The following is a 15,561-nucleotide window of genomic DNA, read 5'->3' as shown; positions in this document are numbered from 1 at the left end:
AACAAGTTTTTGTTAGGATACACACTTCCATTTCTCCTGGATGTGTAAGTGCTGGGTTATGATAACCCAACGTGTAGCCCTTTGAGGAACTACCAGGTTGTTTACCAAAGTGGCCATCCCGTCTCGCATTCCTCCAGGAGAACGTGAAGGTTCCAGATCGCCCACACCCCCACACACACCTATTACCTTCCTCTTTTATTTGACCATCTCAGTGGGTGTGCGGTGGTTTTTTTTTTTTTTTTTTTTTTGGTATAGTTTTATTTATGATAGACATAGAGAGAGAGAGAGAAGCAGAGACACAGGAGGAGGGAGAAGCAGGCTCCATGCCGGGAGCCCAACTGTATTTCCCAAAAGATTAGTGATGCTCACTCAACATCTGTCCCTGTGCCTACTGGCCATTTTTATATCTCCTTTTGAGAAATATCTATTCAGATACCTTTGCCTATTTTTTAATAGATCGTTTATTCTTTTGTTGTTGAGTTACAAGAGTTCTTTATATATTCTAGACACAAGTTCCTTCTCACACATAGGATTTACAAATTTCATCATATTTTCTCCCATTCTGTGGGTTGGTGATGGTATCATTTGCAGGACACAAGCTCTTAACTTTGAATGTAGTCCAATTTATCTACTTTTTCTTTCTTTTTTCTTAATTTTATTTTTTTTATTATTACAAATTTATTTTTTTATCTTTTCTCTTGCCCCTTGTACTTTTGATATTGCACGCAAGAAACGGCTGCCTAATCCAAGGTCACAAAGATATACTCTCGTGTTTTATTCTAAAAATTTTATAGATTCAGTTCTTACATTTAGGCCCATGGTTCATTTTCAGCTGATACAGCATGGTTGGGTTGTTTGTTTTTTTTAAAATTTATTTATTTTTAGAGAGCAAGAAAAAGAGAAAGCACACAGGCGCATGGGGAAGGATGGGGCAGAGGGAGAGGTAGAGAGAGAATCTCAAGCAGATGCCACGCTGAGCATGGAGCCCTGTGCGGGGCTCAATCTCACGACCCTGATCATGACCTGAGCCGAAATTACGAGTTGGAGACTTTACCAGCTGAGCCACACAGATGTCCCAAGCATGGTTTTAATATACATTTATTCATTAGTTCTACACACATCAACCATTTGAAAAATGTGAATTTTGGACTAATCTTCCCCCTTCCCATTCTTCCTCCAAAATGCTATATTACACCCCTGCCATATGTAGGCATCATTAGGCCCAGAAAGATGGTGAGTCGCAGTCACTACACCAAGAACTCATAAACAGAAAGTCAAAACGTACAATCTCGTGAGTAGTGCCCTATGGAAGACGAATTACTTGCCCTGGGCACCGTCAAAATACTTTTCAAACAAGAAACGAGAAAGAGAGCACTTGAAATCCCGGTTGCCGTCTCCGACCCAGGATGCATGGTTGTCACCACCGTGGGCGCGGAGAGGAGTAGGGAAGCACTGAACTCAGGCTGTCATGAGGAGGATATTTTAGTGAAGGAAAAGGTACCCGACGGATGGGTTTAGGATTTAGGGGGATGGAAACGGACAGGGAGTGAGCGCCTAGGACAAAGGAAGTCGGAGATACGAGGATCACTCTCCGTGGCCCAAGGGACAGTAGAGATAAGCCAAAGGGAAACGCTGCACCTATAGCAGTGAGGGACACCAGGTTCTGGGCTCAGGAACTTGAATCATGTCCTGTTTTGTGTGAAGAGCATCAGGGGTGATGCAGCCCAGTTGGGAAATGTTAGCCCCATGGCAAAGTCCACAGTGGTGGAAGGAAGGGCAGGCCCTGGAGCAAAATCACTCAGCCGTTCTCCTTGTCTTGTCATTCAGTCTTTCTTCTCCTTAATATAAAGGGGGACGTCTACGTCTGCATAGTTGACTTTAAAAATAAACTATTTCTAACCCGGGTCCTTGGTGAGCTTTTTAAAAGGTCCTCTTCTGTGGGTTACCAAAGGAAACGTTTAGAATGGCAGGCTCAAGGCAGGAATTTTGCACAGTTCATTGTGGGAAGTCAGCCCACCCAGCCTGACAGCCCGGTAGAGACAATCCAAAAAAATGGATTATTAAGGAAATGCAATTAGGGAGCTACTAAATCCTCTCAAATGCAAGCAAGCCTAATCCAGCATGGAACCCCACAGGCAGGCAATGACCTAGGCCAGTGTTTCCTCTACCACACAAGCAGGCCATATTTAAACCCCTTATTTATGTATTTTTTTAATCAATTGATCATTCCAGTAAATGCATAATAAATTTATTCAGGGGTAAAGAGATGAAGCCTGTGATTTAAGTGTGGGAATCTTAATTTTTTTTTTTTTAAGGCACAGATTGATAGGGTGAAAGAAGTCACTGCATCTTGAAGGGAGCAGTTCCCTGAAGATAATTATGCTAAATTAAGTTTCAAACACATTTTTTAGAAGCATCAATACAAGCTCTATAATTGCCCTACTGAGTCTCAGTCATGCAAATCTGCGTATTAGGAAAAAAAAAGCTGGGGCACCTGGGTGGCTCAGATGGTTAAACGTCTGCCTTCAGTTCAAGTCATGATCCCAGAGTCCTGGGATCAAGGCCCGAATGGGGCGCTCCCTGTTCAGCAGGGAGTCTTGCTTCTCCCCTCTGCCCCTCCCCGTGCTCATGCTCTTGCTCTCTCTCAAATAAATAAATAAAATCTTCCAAAAAAAAAAAAAAAAAGAAAGGAAAGGAGAAAGAAGTTGTGACCAGGATTATATAATTTTTCATGGACAAACAGTTGCAAAGATGGATAAGCTTGAGAACGTTTCAACGCACACAAGTCCCCATCACTCCCCCAGGAGACGCCTGTAATTGATGCTAAGACTCAGTTTGAATGGGGATAGTAGCACCCCGCACACACTGTGCTGAGTCCCCCTTTTGAGTAGAAATCATGCTTATTTGATGAGATTCAAGAAGGAAAAAAAAGGCAACACTGAGAGTCCGTTCTGCTCATCACAAGTCCTACAAGGTCTCCTATGTTCTTCATCTGTTTCCATCCCTCCTGACAGAAGGCTGTTGGGATACTCAGTTCTCGCCTAAGCCCCCACCTAAGCCAGGCCAATCATCAAAGAGAAAAAAGCAGCTTTTCAGTGGAGAACTTTAAAAAAAAAAAAAAAAAAAAAGAGTGGGTTGAAATGTCCTTACTTGAACTTGAAAGCTTAATGAGCCTTGGTGCCAAAGAGCGGGAGCCTGGCCAAGTCCGTGAAGCCAACTGCGATATGGCCGAGGGACAAAGGAGAAGCCTACACACAAGGCCTATCAAATTCTTACCAGCCCGCTAAGCCCCAAATCAGCGAGGGCCAAAGGGCCCAAGTTTGCTGAGATTCGAGTGAGCATCTGGGTTAAAGAGCTCCAGACAAAGAGCTGGAAGACACGCTGTGCTCTAACCACCCTGGGTCTCCGCCTCATCACGACAAAGGGAGGCGAGAAGGGCTGACCCGGGTCGTTCACCTACCGGGGCCGCCCTGAGGATCAGGAAGGAGATGGGTTATGCCGACGATGAACAAAGCAGCGGGGACTAGAAGGCATCGGTCTGGGGTTGCCCACAACCGGGGCGACCACATACCCCCATTTCCCAGGGATGGTCTCCGGTTTCATTGGTTGTTCCAGCGTCTCGGCTGGTTAACGCCCCCAATTTCACCCTCAAAACTGTCTCGCCTGAATGTCAGTTCAGCGATACGGTCAGTGGGGCCAGACCCCTCTTCTTTTCCTTTTTTTTTTTTTTGAATAGTTGAGGAAAATACCGCAGGTGTCGTTGATACTAGATGGAGTCTCTACCAAGAGCCTGTTGGAATGAGGCAACGGAATGAGCCAGACTCGGAGCAATCTGGCAAAATCATGATCCGCGGGTCCGGCAGTTGCCAGAGATGGCCACTGGCTCAGAGTCTGCAGGGCCCGCCTCTACCCGGGAGGCAGGCCTGTTCCGAGGCCTTGGGCAAGCTGACATCCGCTGGGACCGTGGACTACGGGTGACCGCCACTTCTTACGTCTTCTTAGCTCCCTTGGCGTCCAGGGCACCATGCTTCCCGGGGGCCCCTCTCACCTCTCTGATGCCCCTTGGCGAGCTTCTCCATCTCTCACCCCTGACCCGGGGGCAGGCCTCCTCAAACTGCTGCTGCTCTTTCTTAACGTGATCTTTGGTGTCAGACTCAGACTTTGGTGTCATTACCGTTGGGCCTTGATGTCTAACAAATCATACTTGAAAAAGCTAAATCCATGGCCTCACCCCTAAGCTCCAGGCCCTTGTCCCCAGTGGTCTACGAAGCCACACCCTGGACGGGCTATTTCCCAAACTCACCTGAAATTACGACGTCTTCCAACAAACAGGGTCGTCTTCAGTGAGTGCCAGCGGCCCTAGTCTGCTGGCCCATTAACTGAAACACCGCGGTTATTTTGGAGCCTTTTCTTTCACTTATATGACTCCTCTACCCTACCAAGTCCTACTGATTTCTTCAGGACTCTTCTTATTTCTATTGCTCTGGTGGAGGTCGAACTCAAAAATTTTCCCATGGCTTCAAGGCCCTCAATTTTGCCCCTGTCTCATCCTCCTCTCCACCTACCCTCATCTCACACCATCATCCCCGGCCGCCCGCCCTGCCCTGTGTCCTACATTTTGGTCAAATGAGTCTCCTTGCGATTCCTCCAATGCACGAGCTTCTATCTTCGGGAATTCAGATGCGTTATGCTGCCGCTCTAGGCTCCTCCCTACTTCCCTCTCTCCTGGCTAATCTCTACTCTTCATTTAGGTCTCTACCTTCATGTCTCTTCCGCAAGAGAATCTGAGGTTTACATCCCGTAGGGAGTCAGGATCTAAAGTCCAGATCTGAGCGGGGTGGCCCTACTATGTGGTTTTATTGCATCGTGTCCTAGGCCTTCCAGTAACTTGCTGGTAAGTGGGTTCCTACAAAGGTTGGTTGAATGAAGGAAGGGATGCCCCCCCCCCGCCCCCACTGTCAGGCACATCCCTGCCGGGGAAGCCACACACGGCACACTGCTCCCTGACTTCAGACCTCGCCTTCTGCTCCTGCCTCCATCCAGGATGCCCCTCTCTCCCCTCAGCCTATTCTCGTCTTTGGTAAAATTCTGTTGATGTAGCATCTCCCCAGTAACCGTCTCCCAAGCTGTAACAATCTCCCTTTGTTTGGCTTCTTATTAAATCCTGGCAATTAAAACTTGGTCAGTCTCATTTACTCACATGCTGGCCTCCGCGGCTACTTAACTGTTTCCATGCATGTGTTCGGGGCCCCAAACGCATCATAAAACTCTCGAAGATCCGGATCGGGCCTCCCGTTCCCTTTTTATGACCCCTCCGTTCCTAGTCTGAGACCACGCAGAACACGGTCACTATCTAACAAATCCTCCATATGGCAAAATGTCTCCATGCAAAGCCACCCCATCCGAGAAGGGCCAGGACATGTCTGCGGCACGCCACATCTCACGCTGGAACGGGGACAGCAATCCAAGGCAAGCCTTTCTTCTCAGAAGAAGCAGCTCATTCATCAGTAATGATATAAACAACTGTTTGCTGACAGATTTCTTATCTTCAGAAAATTATTTCGCCGACTTAAGAACTGAGACAAAAATCCACTGAGACGTGGTCGAGGGGTTCCCCATTTGCAGACGGACACCCTCAGGCTTTGCGTTCCACGAAAACGCATCTGCAGAATGAAACCCGTTAAGTGCAACCTCTATTAACCCCGAGGCGGATGGAGCTGTAACGGAGAATCTTAAAGAAAATAGATGTTTCAAAAAAAAATAAAAAAGAAAAAATTTAAAAAAAGAAAAAAAAAAGAAACTAGATGTTTCTATGCTGTGGGCTTTAGCCTTCAAGGATGGGGCTGTTCCTCATGTGAGAGCGTACGGGTGTGTGTGTGTGAAGGGACAGGAGTGGAGTGGAGGGAAGGGGGAGAAGGAGAGGAAGAGGAGAGCAGCGGAGGGGAGGGGAAGAGATGGGACAACCCTGACAGCGCCGCTAGGACGGGGAGAAAGTAAAGGTCGCTGATGATCGGTACCCGGGGGCAACAGGTGCAACAGGTGTGACACAGGCGTCGGGTGGGACAAGGGTCCAGTGGAGCAGACCCGACGACAAACAGAAGAGCTCTTCCCTCCGGGCCAGGCCGGCTGTGACACAGGCTACGGCCGCTTGGAAGCCAGACGGGAACCTGCTAACGCCGCCTGGACGGTTCCGGAACAGCTTCCCAGAGCACGAGACTGCAGGAGGCTGGACGGGGTAGGAGGAAATGACATCGCCGCGAGGGCAAGGTCGCGGTGGCCCACACAGTCGGTCTAGGCCCCCGGCTCCGGCAGCCGAGGCTCGTTATTCACAGATGATCGGGTCTGTAAAGGGCCTGGACCTCCCTGCCCAGCGTTTGATCACAGGCGATGCAGGACAAGCTGCGGAGCAGGGCCCAGCTCGTCACCCCTCGGCTGGCGGCCGCCCTGGAGAAAGAGCTGCTGGGCGCCCGGTGACACAGAACGGCACTGACTGTGCCGTATCCGTGATGACCTCGGGCCTATTTCCAGTGGTGACAACGGCTGGTGGTCTGGAGCGCCAACCCCGGGCCCTGCCAAGCGCCGCGGCCCTCCCACTCTCGCTCAGGGTCTGAGGCCTCATGAGCGAGCGAGCCCCCCATTTCGCAGATGAAGGGACACAAGCGAACAGTTCAGCGCTCATAATGCTCCAAGCACTCAACAGAGACGTTTATTTATCCGTATTATCAGCTCACCCGGGCCTCCCATCAGCCCTGTTAATTGCTCCAGTCATGCCGCTTGTTCGGCTACGGGAACCGGGGCTCCGGAGGCCGCGGGAACAGCACGGGGACGACGTGAGCTGTCGGCCCGGCTGCACCGTGTGACACGGTGTTTTCTGACCCGTTTCAGTCTATTTCGCACAGTTCAATAGGATTCGAACTCAGGCCTCTGCAGTGCACTGTGCTTGCTCATGAAAGCACAGGGACTGGCTTCGGTTGAGTGGATATCGCGGGACAGAGGCGGAACGGAGAGTAAAGAGGGCGATGGAGGGAGGGTGGGAAGTCGCGGCCGAGCAGCAGAGCCCGCGCCCTGTGACAGGTGCCCCTGCGGCCGCGGACGCCCCCGTGACCCCGCCTCTTGCCTATTCCTGCCACCCCGAGGCCTTGCCAGTAGCCGGCGGCCCGTTCGCGTGCATGTGGTGTGCGACATGCGTTCAGTGCGGCATTCCCACGGCGAAGGAAGGGGAAGAGCATCCTAGGAGAGTCATAAGGAAGAGGCGCCCCGAGCTCAGTGGTGAGCATCTGCCCCGGCCCAGGCCGTGACCCCGGGGTCCTGGGTTCGAGTCCCGCACCAGGCTCCCTGCAGGGAGCCTGCTTCTCCCTCTGCCTGTGTCTCTACCTCTCTCTCTCTCTGTGTGTGTGTCTCAGGAATAAATAAAATCTTTAAAAAGAAAGGAACATCATAAGGAAGAGAAAACACGCGTGCCGTCCTGGCCTGTGGTGATCTAAAAGGCCCACAGGGAAGTGGAGGCGCGCGTCCAATCTCGCTGTTGGAGGGTCAGCCGGCCTCCCCTTTTGCCTCCTTACTTCATATCTCTCCACACATGACTCTCTTTTCCTGAATCATCTGCTTCTAGACGCGGGTGCGTGCATCATCCCTACGGGATTCCTGTCACTTTCCTTTAAGTCTGAAATTTTTTAAAATAGTTGGATGGGCGGCGCGGGGGGAGATTTATAAAAAAGTCCTGGGAAAACCTTTCCTGAAAAGCTGTCTTAGTCTCCTAAGTAGCATTCTGGTGCTGCCCGAGCCCAAGGACCTGAGTCTAGGAGGGGATGGTCCCACTTGAAACGCGGCACAGCGCCCACAGCCAGCGCTCCCCGTGAGCAGCCTGCGCCCGTGGGCCATGTACGCCCGGCCTCACGACCCGCAGCCCCCCGGAAATGGGAGGACCCTCACCATGGCCCCCGAGCCGGGACACACGGGCCACCGCTGCGCCCTGAGCTGCACGGCAGGTCCTCAAGCTCCCGCTAAATGGTACAGTCCGCGTCACAGAAACCACTCGGAAGCCTCCTCTCTGGAATTCTCTCCGAGCGGGGTGAGCCGGGTGCTGGGAAGCGGGGCCCGGGGGCACCCCCCTAGGGGCTGCTGCTCGTCACCTTCCTCTGAGGCCCTCCAGTGCTCGGGGCCACCTGCAGCAGCTGGTCCCCGCCTCTACGGCGTGACCCTGTCGCCGCTGCAGCTCGGCCCCGCTTGGACCACACGTGTTTCACGGGCCATCCCATCACGTGAGCATCTAACCCCCACACGTCCAGGGTACACTTGGGGCGACGAACGGTCACAGTGAAAGCGCGCCGGCTGTCCCCGGCCTGGGCACACGCGGCCTGCCGTCCGCTGCTGGTGTCGCAGCCAGAGGCCGGGTCCCAGGGCTCCCTGGTGCTGTTCCCTCCCCGCTGGAGCCCCCTCCTGCCCCGGAGCCCCAGGTGCCCCTGGGCACCCCTGTCCCCAGGCTCCACCTGAGAAGGCCCAAGCCGCACCACCGACCGCTCCCCTGCACCCGCTCCCCCTCTTCGGGAGGCCCCCGGGCACCCAGGGCTCGTTTCCGGTCCTAATCTCAGGTCCTGGGATCAAACCTGCACTGGGCTCCACGCTCGGCGGGAGTCTGCGGGAGATTCTCTCCCCTCCCCGCCCCTCCCCTGCTCATGTGCACGCACGCACATGTGCGCTCTCTCCAAAACACATAATCTTAGAAGAAAAGGAAAGACCAGACCACCCCAAGCACCCGCGGGGTGCCTACACCCCAAGACCACCTGCTGTCCTTCACGCCCTGTCCTGCTGAGACCCCATCGTCACCCCCTGCCCTCTCCTCCCTCCACACTCAGCCTTTTCTGCACCAGCCCCGGGCCTCTTGCTTCTCTCTCCCTTTAACATGCCAACTGTAGGCTCAGGACAGTCGTTAAGAGCAAAAGCTAAGAAACCAGACCCCTGGATGTATTTCTCGACCGTACAGCCTCAGGCAGGTTAGTTAATCCCCCGAGCCTCCACTGATCACCTCCGTGCAGCGGGTATGAGGACAGTCCTCGCAGGCCACACGGAAGTTTGGCAAGAAGCAAAAAACCAGACCCCAGACCCAGAAGGAAGCCCTCTGTTTGATGAGAACTATGAATTTCTTCAGACCCATCAACAGCTCAGGAAATGTTTAGTGAACAAGGAGCATGAAGTCTCCCCGGCTGGACCGGCATTTAGGGCCGATCCAACCCGGACAAAGGGAGGAGAGTCTGTCGAACAAAAGGAGTCATTCACTGACGCTGTTCGTGTGTTCCTCTGCTGGGGTCACGACGCTATTACAGGACACCGGCTGGGCTTCTGTTCTGAATAATACGAACTTGAAAAGCTCCAACAATTTTTATTTTTATTTTTTTTAAGATTTTATTTAGGGGATCCCTGGGTGGCTCAGCGGTTTAGCGCCTGCCTTTGGCCCAGGGCGTGATCCTGGAGTCCCGGAATTGAGACCTGCGTCGGGCTCCCTGCGTGGAGCCTGCTTCTCCCTCCGCCTGTGTGTCTGCCTCTCTCTCTCTCCATGTCTATCATGAATAAATAAATGAATCTTTTTAAAAAATAAAGATTTTATTTATCCAACAATCTTTAAAAAGAGAGCTCGGGCAGCTCAGTGGCTCAGCAGTTTACCACCAGCCTTCAGCCCAGGGCGTGACCTCAGGGTCCCGGGTTCGAGTCCCATGTCGGGCTCCCTGCATGGAGCCTGCTTCTCCCTCTGCCTGGGTCTCTGCTTCTCTGTGTGTGTGTGTGTGTGTGTGTGTGTGTCTCTCATGAATAAATAAATAAAATCTTTTAAAAAAATAAAAAGGGGGCTGCATGTTATGAAAGCCTCAGTCTCTGAGGAGCTGAATTGCTAGTTTTTGAAATCTGAAATTACAGGGAGTTCTTCATACAGTGTTGCGTGTCACCCCATGGGTGGAGGGTTCCGAGCCAGAACCCCTTAGTCACCAGCACCCAGGAGGTGCCCTCTGGTCCTAGAGAGTGGCACGGCCTTGCACATCCCCATCTGCTCTCAGACCCGGGACCCACCGTCTGGGAGCCCGCGCTGTGCTCAGACCCTCCATCCCTGCAGTCTGGTCCTCGCCATGAGCCAGCAACCCCAGCAACGGCACAAGGCCTCGCCACGCGCTCCCGGGACCCAAGGCCCAGGAGTCACTGCTGCTGATCTCTCTGCTCTGCCCAGAGAGGAGGGGACCTCTTCCTCCTGTACCGCCCAACCTTCAGCACGGTCAGCCTCGGGGTTCCTGCACTGAGGAACTCATCTGGTTCTGCTTTCTCCAGCCGCGGCCCCAGCTCTGCCCCAATGGCCCAGGTGGAGACAGGCTACATCCGGTGCATGCGCCTTAGCACCCTCTCTGTGGGTCCCACAGGGAAGACAGGACTCGCCCCGGTCCTCCAATTCCTGCAAGTACCCCAGGGGCTCCCATCCTCGGCGGGTAGGAGGCTTAGATAGTAGCACACTTCTCTTGAGCCCTGGCCTAGTACCGCTCAGTGACCCTTGTGCGGCCTCAAGTTGGCCAGCTCCCTCCGCTTGCCCCTGGCTGTCCGCAGTCCAAACCCTCTATTTATCTAAAGAGGCCCCCGGCTACATTCTGTGCCTCCACCTTGTCTAACCATAGTGTTTCCTAACCTGGCCTTGGCCCAAACCCCATCCCTCCACCCCTAAACAGCCCCAACACTCATCAACGTGTTTGGGAAAGGCCCACGGAGAGCGCCGCTGCTCACAGGACTGAATCCATCCTCTAACTTAACCTTTTCATCGAGGGAAGAAGCAACTTCTTTTCTTCTTTCTTCTTCTATTTTTTTTTCTTCTTAGAGATTTTATTTGCTTATTTGAGAGTGAGAGCACACGCACACAAGACGTGGGGAGGGGCAGAGGGAGAGGGAAAAGCGAGGAGCCGGGACGCTGGGATCCTGACCTGAGCTGAAGGTAGTCGCTTAAGCACTGGGCCACCAGGTGCTCCAAGAAACAAGTTCTATTCATGCAAAAGTGTCCAGACCCAGAGCCTTGTCTGCAGATGAACCTGCCCAATCCAAAATCTGGGAGGCAATACTGCACCCCGGCAGATTTACTCGGGGGAGCATCGTGGGGAGGTGGACACCTACAGGGACCTTTGGAGCAAATGTCAGTTAAATAAAACTTGGTACCAAAGACCCACTTCAACAGAGTTAAGAGACCACAACGTACATAAACCAGACCAGATTCAGTCCGTCCACATCAGGAGAAAGCTATGCCCAGAACCACAGGTGAAGCTGTTAGAACAGGGAAGCAGGTGTTAGAACACAAGGGAGGTATCTGCGGTCTGCCTGCCTTTGTCTCCACTGAGATGCTAAACTACTTATGGTTCATCTAAGAGATGAGCTGATTGAGGTTTAATAAAGGGAAAAGAGGGGAGCCTGGGTGGCTCAGCCAGTTAAGCATCTGCCTTCCGTTCAGGTCAAGATCCAGGGTCCTGAAATCGAACCCCACATTGGGCTCCTTGCTTAGCAGTGAGGCTGCTTCTCCTTCTAAAAAAAATAAAAAAATAAAAAAAAATAAAAAAATAAAGGGAAAAGAGGCAGTGAAGGAAGTAAAAGTATGAGAGGAGCAAAGAGGCCCTGCAGGAAGGAATGCTTGGAAACAGCAAGCAGGGCATGCGCATTTCTCCTTGAAGAAAAAAGGACAATTGACTTATTTCACTCAGCATAATACCCTCCAGAGCACTGGGTGTTATTCTATATGTTGGCAAATTGAACACCAATAAAAAATAAATTTATAAAAAATAATAATAATAAAATAAAGGTCATATTTTAATAATAATAAAAAGAATTTTTGCATATCCAAAAATAAATAAATAAAGTAAATGAGAGTTAATCAGAAAAAAAAAAGGACAATGGGGAGCAGGGAAAAAATGCTGGTGTGAACTGTGTTGAAAGATGCTGCATAAGAATCAACATTTTGTACGGCACATGATTCTTTAGAGCACCTCATCCACGTGATCCTGTTGAAATTCACGAAAAGTCTATGACATAAGCAAAAGTGATCACTTTTTCTTACCATTTTAGAGGAAAAAAAAAATTGAGACTCACGGAGGTTAAATGATTTAAGGGGTACAGTAAGGTTTGAGTTTCTAGTTCTCAGGTTCCAAGGCCTGAAGTCTTTCAACTACCTCAGTGGGTCCCAAACAACATTCCAGAAGTCGCTAAAATCAGGGTGGATTCATTCTATGTAATTTCACTTACATAAAGTTCCAGATGTAAGGCAGGTAAATGTTACGGTGATATAAATTACGGTACTTTTCTAGAGGAGGTTGAGACTGATCGGGAAGGGCGGGAGAGAACCCGCCGTCCTCCCTCTTGGTCAGGTGGAGGCTGCAAGCATGTACACAGTTCTCAAATCCCACCAGACTGGGTTTTTGAAGCTGTGCATTTCCTGAGGTGCATTTCACCTCAATGGAACAAAAAGCAGTATCCAAATTACAGAACCTATTAAATTCAAAGTTTGAGATCTGAAAGTCTATGTCTATCCATCTCTAAGCGTTAAGGCTCTTGCTTATTTTGTGTCTAGAACCACTTCACAGAGAGCTCCTGAACCCACCATCCCAGCAGCACTTTATGACAAAATCTGGTTTTGTCATAAAACATAAAAATTAAACATTACAGTTATTGTTCGCATTTGACATTTGCCAAGGGCATAAATTATTCAAAATAAGTCAGGGGAGCAAGCCCGGTGAGGAACATTACCTGTCACGTTTTAAGATGTTGTAAGTGGATGCATTTTTTTCACTTGGCATAAATTGCTTTTGTTTTGGGGAAATAGGGGGAGAAAAGCTGCTACTTTTACTACAATTGGGTCCACATCCTTTCAATTACTTGGGCCCAGATTCCTACATAGTAAATGATGGTTGGAGCTAAAGCAGCTACCAGATCCTTCTTATCTAATTAGAAAGTCCCCATCACTCCCTATCGTACAAATTCCCTCACTTACTTATATTTACTGCCTGACCCAGTGATTTTTTAAAATTTCAGAATCAAACTATGAATAAATTCAAAATAAAATACAAAGTTTTCAGATGAACTGAATAGCACTAATGATTTTTCTTAACAAAAACAGACTGAATAATAGACTATACTTACTCGCAGAGGAGGATTCCATTTTCTAACCCTGTCCGAAAATCTTTGTCACCAAAACTTCTGCCGGTTACTTGCTGGAAAAAAAAAAGAGAGAGAGAGAGAGAGAGCATAAATTTTTCTTTTTCAATCAGGAAGCTCAATGATTTTTTTTTTTTTTTTTAATATTTAAGAGGCTTCAAATAACTGGTGACATTTCCAAGAATAGGGAAAATCTGTTAGGTCTGAATTTCCTTTCCATGTGTAGCTTTGCTGAGATGAGCTAATCTTAAATTTAGACCATTATTTTGAAGCTTTTTCCTACCCAATACCTTAAAAAAAAAAATGTCTGTTCTTCCTGATAAGGATATTACTTTTGGGGCTTGGCCATAATAAGTCAAGGCCACGGCCTCAACCCACACACTTTCAAAAAAGTCTGCAGAAAGCACCACCTAAGGATAAAGTCTCTATTTGTTAAAACATTAAAGGGGCAGAGGAGGGGAGGATACAGACACTTAACCTCAAGAGACAAACATCAAGACAGGAATATGAGAGCCAATACCCATAATAATTTGGGGTGAAAGAGGAAAATAAAATCTGGAAAAGAATGAGTAACAGCCCAGGACTGATTCTTGATGCCTCTGGCTCTCAGCAGCCCTTTGACCTAGGCACTGTCAAATATAAGAATATTGAGTATCTACAGTGTGCCTGATAAATATGCATACTATAAACCCTAAAGCAACTTCTAAAGTAGCAAAATAAACACAGCATAGTTAATAAGCTTGGAAAGGAGATAAACTAGAACCATAAAAAATACTCTTAATAATTAAAAAAGGCAAAAAGAAAAAAGAGGAAAAGAGAATACAGAACAGATGAAAAAAATAAAATTAAGTGACAATACTGTAGACTTACACCTAACCATATCAATAAGTGCATTAAATACAAATGGCCTAAACATCTCCAATTGAAAGACAGAGATTATCATATTGGGAAAAAAGCAAGAGCAAACAATGTGCTGCCTAGGAAAAATGCAGTTTAAATATAAATATAGCGGTAGGTTAAAAATAGAAGAATAGAATAAAATAATAACATGCTAATGCTAATTTTGAAAAGCTGGATATTAATATCAGACAAAGAAACTTTTAGAAGAGTAATATGAAAGACAGACAAAGTCATTTCATAATGACAAAGAGTTTAGCTAATTAGGAAGACAAAAAAAAAAATCCTAAACAGTTTTGCATCTAATAAAAACTTCAAAATACATAAGCCAAAACATAGATCTTCAAGGAGAAATAAACAAATTCACAACTAAAATTAGAAATATATTATCTCTCTCCCACAAGTGATAGAATAAGCAAACAAAAAATGAGTAAGGATATAGAAGACTTGAACAACACTGTCAACCAAATTGACTTACTTGACATTTCAACAACACTTCACCCTACATAGCAGAATACGTATTTTTCTCCTTTAGTTCACAATGAACATGTATTGAGATAGACCAACTTCTGGGTCAGTAAACAAGTCTCCACACACTTAAAATAACTCAACCCATAAAAAAAGCATGTCATCTGACTACAATGGAATTACCTTAGAAATTAACAACAGAAATATCTCTAGGAAAAAAAATCCAAATAATTTTAGACTAAGTAATGCCATGTTAGCCCACTGATGAAAGAAGAAATAAAAAGAAATTAGAATATATTTTGTAGTGAAAGAATATGGCAACATAAAAATGTATGGAAAGACACTAAAGCAGTATTTTGGGGAAATATATAGCACAAAACACCTGTAACAGAAAAGAAGACCTTAAATTAATGAATTTTGTTTCTTTCTACATTAATTAAGTCCAAATTAAGTAGAAAAAAAAGGGGGGAACCATATCAGTTGCAATCAAATCAAATAGAAAACCACAAAGCAATAGAGAAAAATCAATGAAATCAAAAGCAATTTACTTGAGACCAATAAAATTGGGAAACATCTAGCCCCATTGATAAATCTTTAGCTAATAGAACAGAAAATCTTTGGGTTTTAGCCAGAAGAGAAAGACACAAATTACTAACATCAGGAATGATAGAGATGACATCATTACAGATTTTATAGGCATTAAACAGAAAACAGTGAATTTTATACATGAATTTATTTCAATATATTTACCAACTTAGATGCACTGGATAAATTTCTTGACACAAACAACCCAAGTTCGTTCAATAAAGAAATAGGTAACTTTCCCCAAAGAAAATGTCAATCCCAGAAGGTTTATCTGGTAAATTACAACAAATGTGTAAGGAAGAAGTAATACAATTCTACATAAACTATTCCAGACAACTGAAGAGGAAAGCATACTTCCCAACTGATTCTATTAGGTCAGGATTACCCTGATTCCAAAATCAGACAAAAATATTACAACATGCACACACGCATGCACACACACAGAAAATA

General features: G+C 47.7%; 1 protein-coding gene across 10 annotated transcripts in view; it reads right to left on the bottom strand.

Moving 5' to 3' along the window:
- LIMCH1 (LIM and calponin homology domains 1) overlaps positions 1-15,561 on the bottom strand; it is a 298,252-nt gene that overhangs the window by 165,008 nt on the left and 117,683 nt on the right. For all 10 annotated transcript variants that reach the window (XM_038555938.1, XM_038555940.1, XM_038555951.1 and 7 more), the window contains one exon: positions 13,147-13,217. In XM_038555938.1, the coding sequence (XP_038411866.1) occupies positions 13,147-13,217 (71 nt within the window). The remainder of the gene's footprint in view (positions 1-13,146; positions 13,218-15,561) is intronic.

The sequence above is a fragment of the Canis lupus genome, chromosome 13 (genome assembly GCF_011100685.1).
Source record: "Canis lupus familiaris isolate Mischka breed German Shepherd chromosome 13, alternate assembly UU_Cfam_GSD_1.0, whole genome shotgun sequence".
NCBI lineage: Eukaryota > Metazoa > Chordata > Mammalia > Carnivora > Canidae > Canis > Canis lupus.
This window is presented reverse-complemented; position numbering and strand designations above follow the sequence as displayed.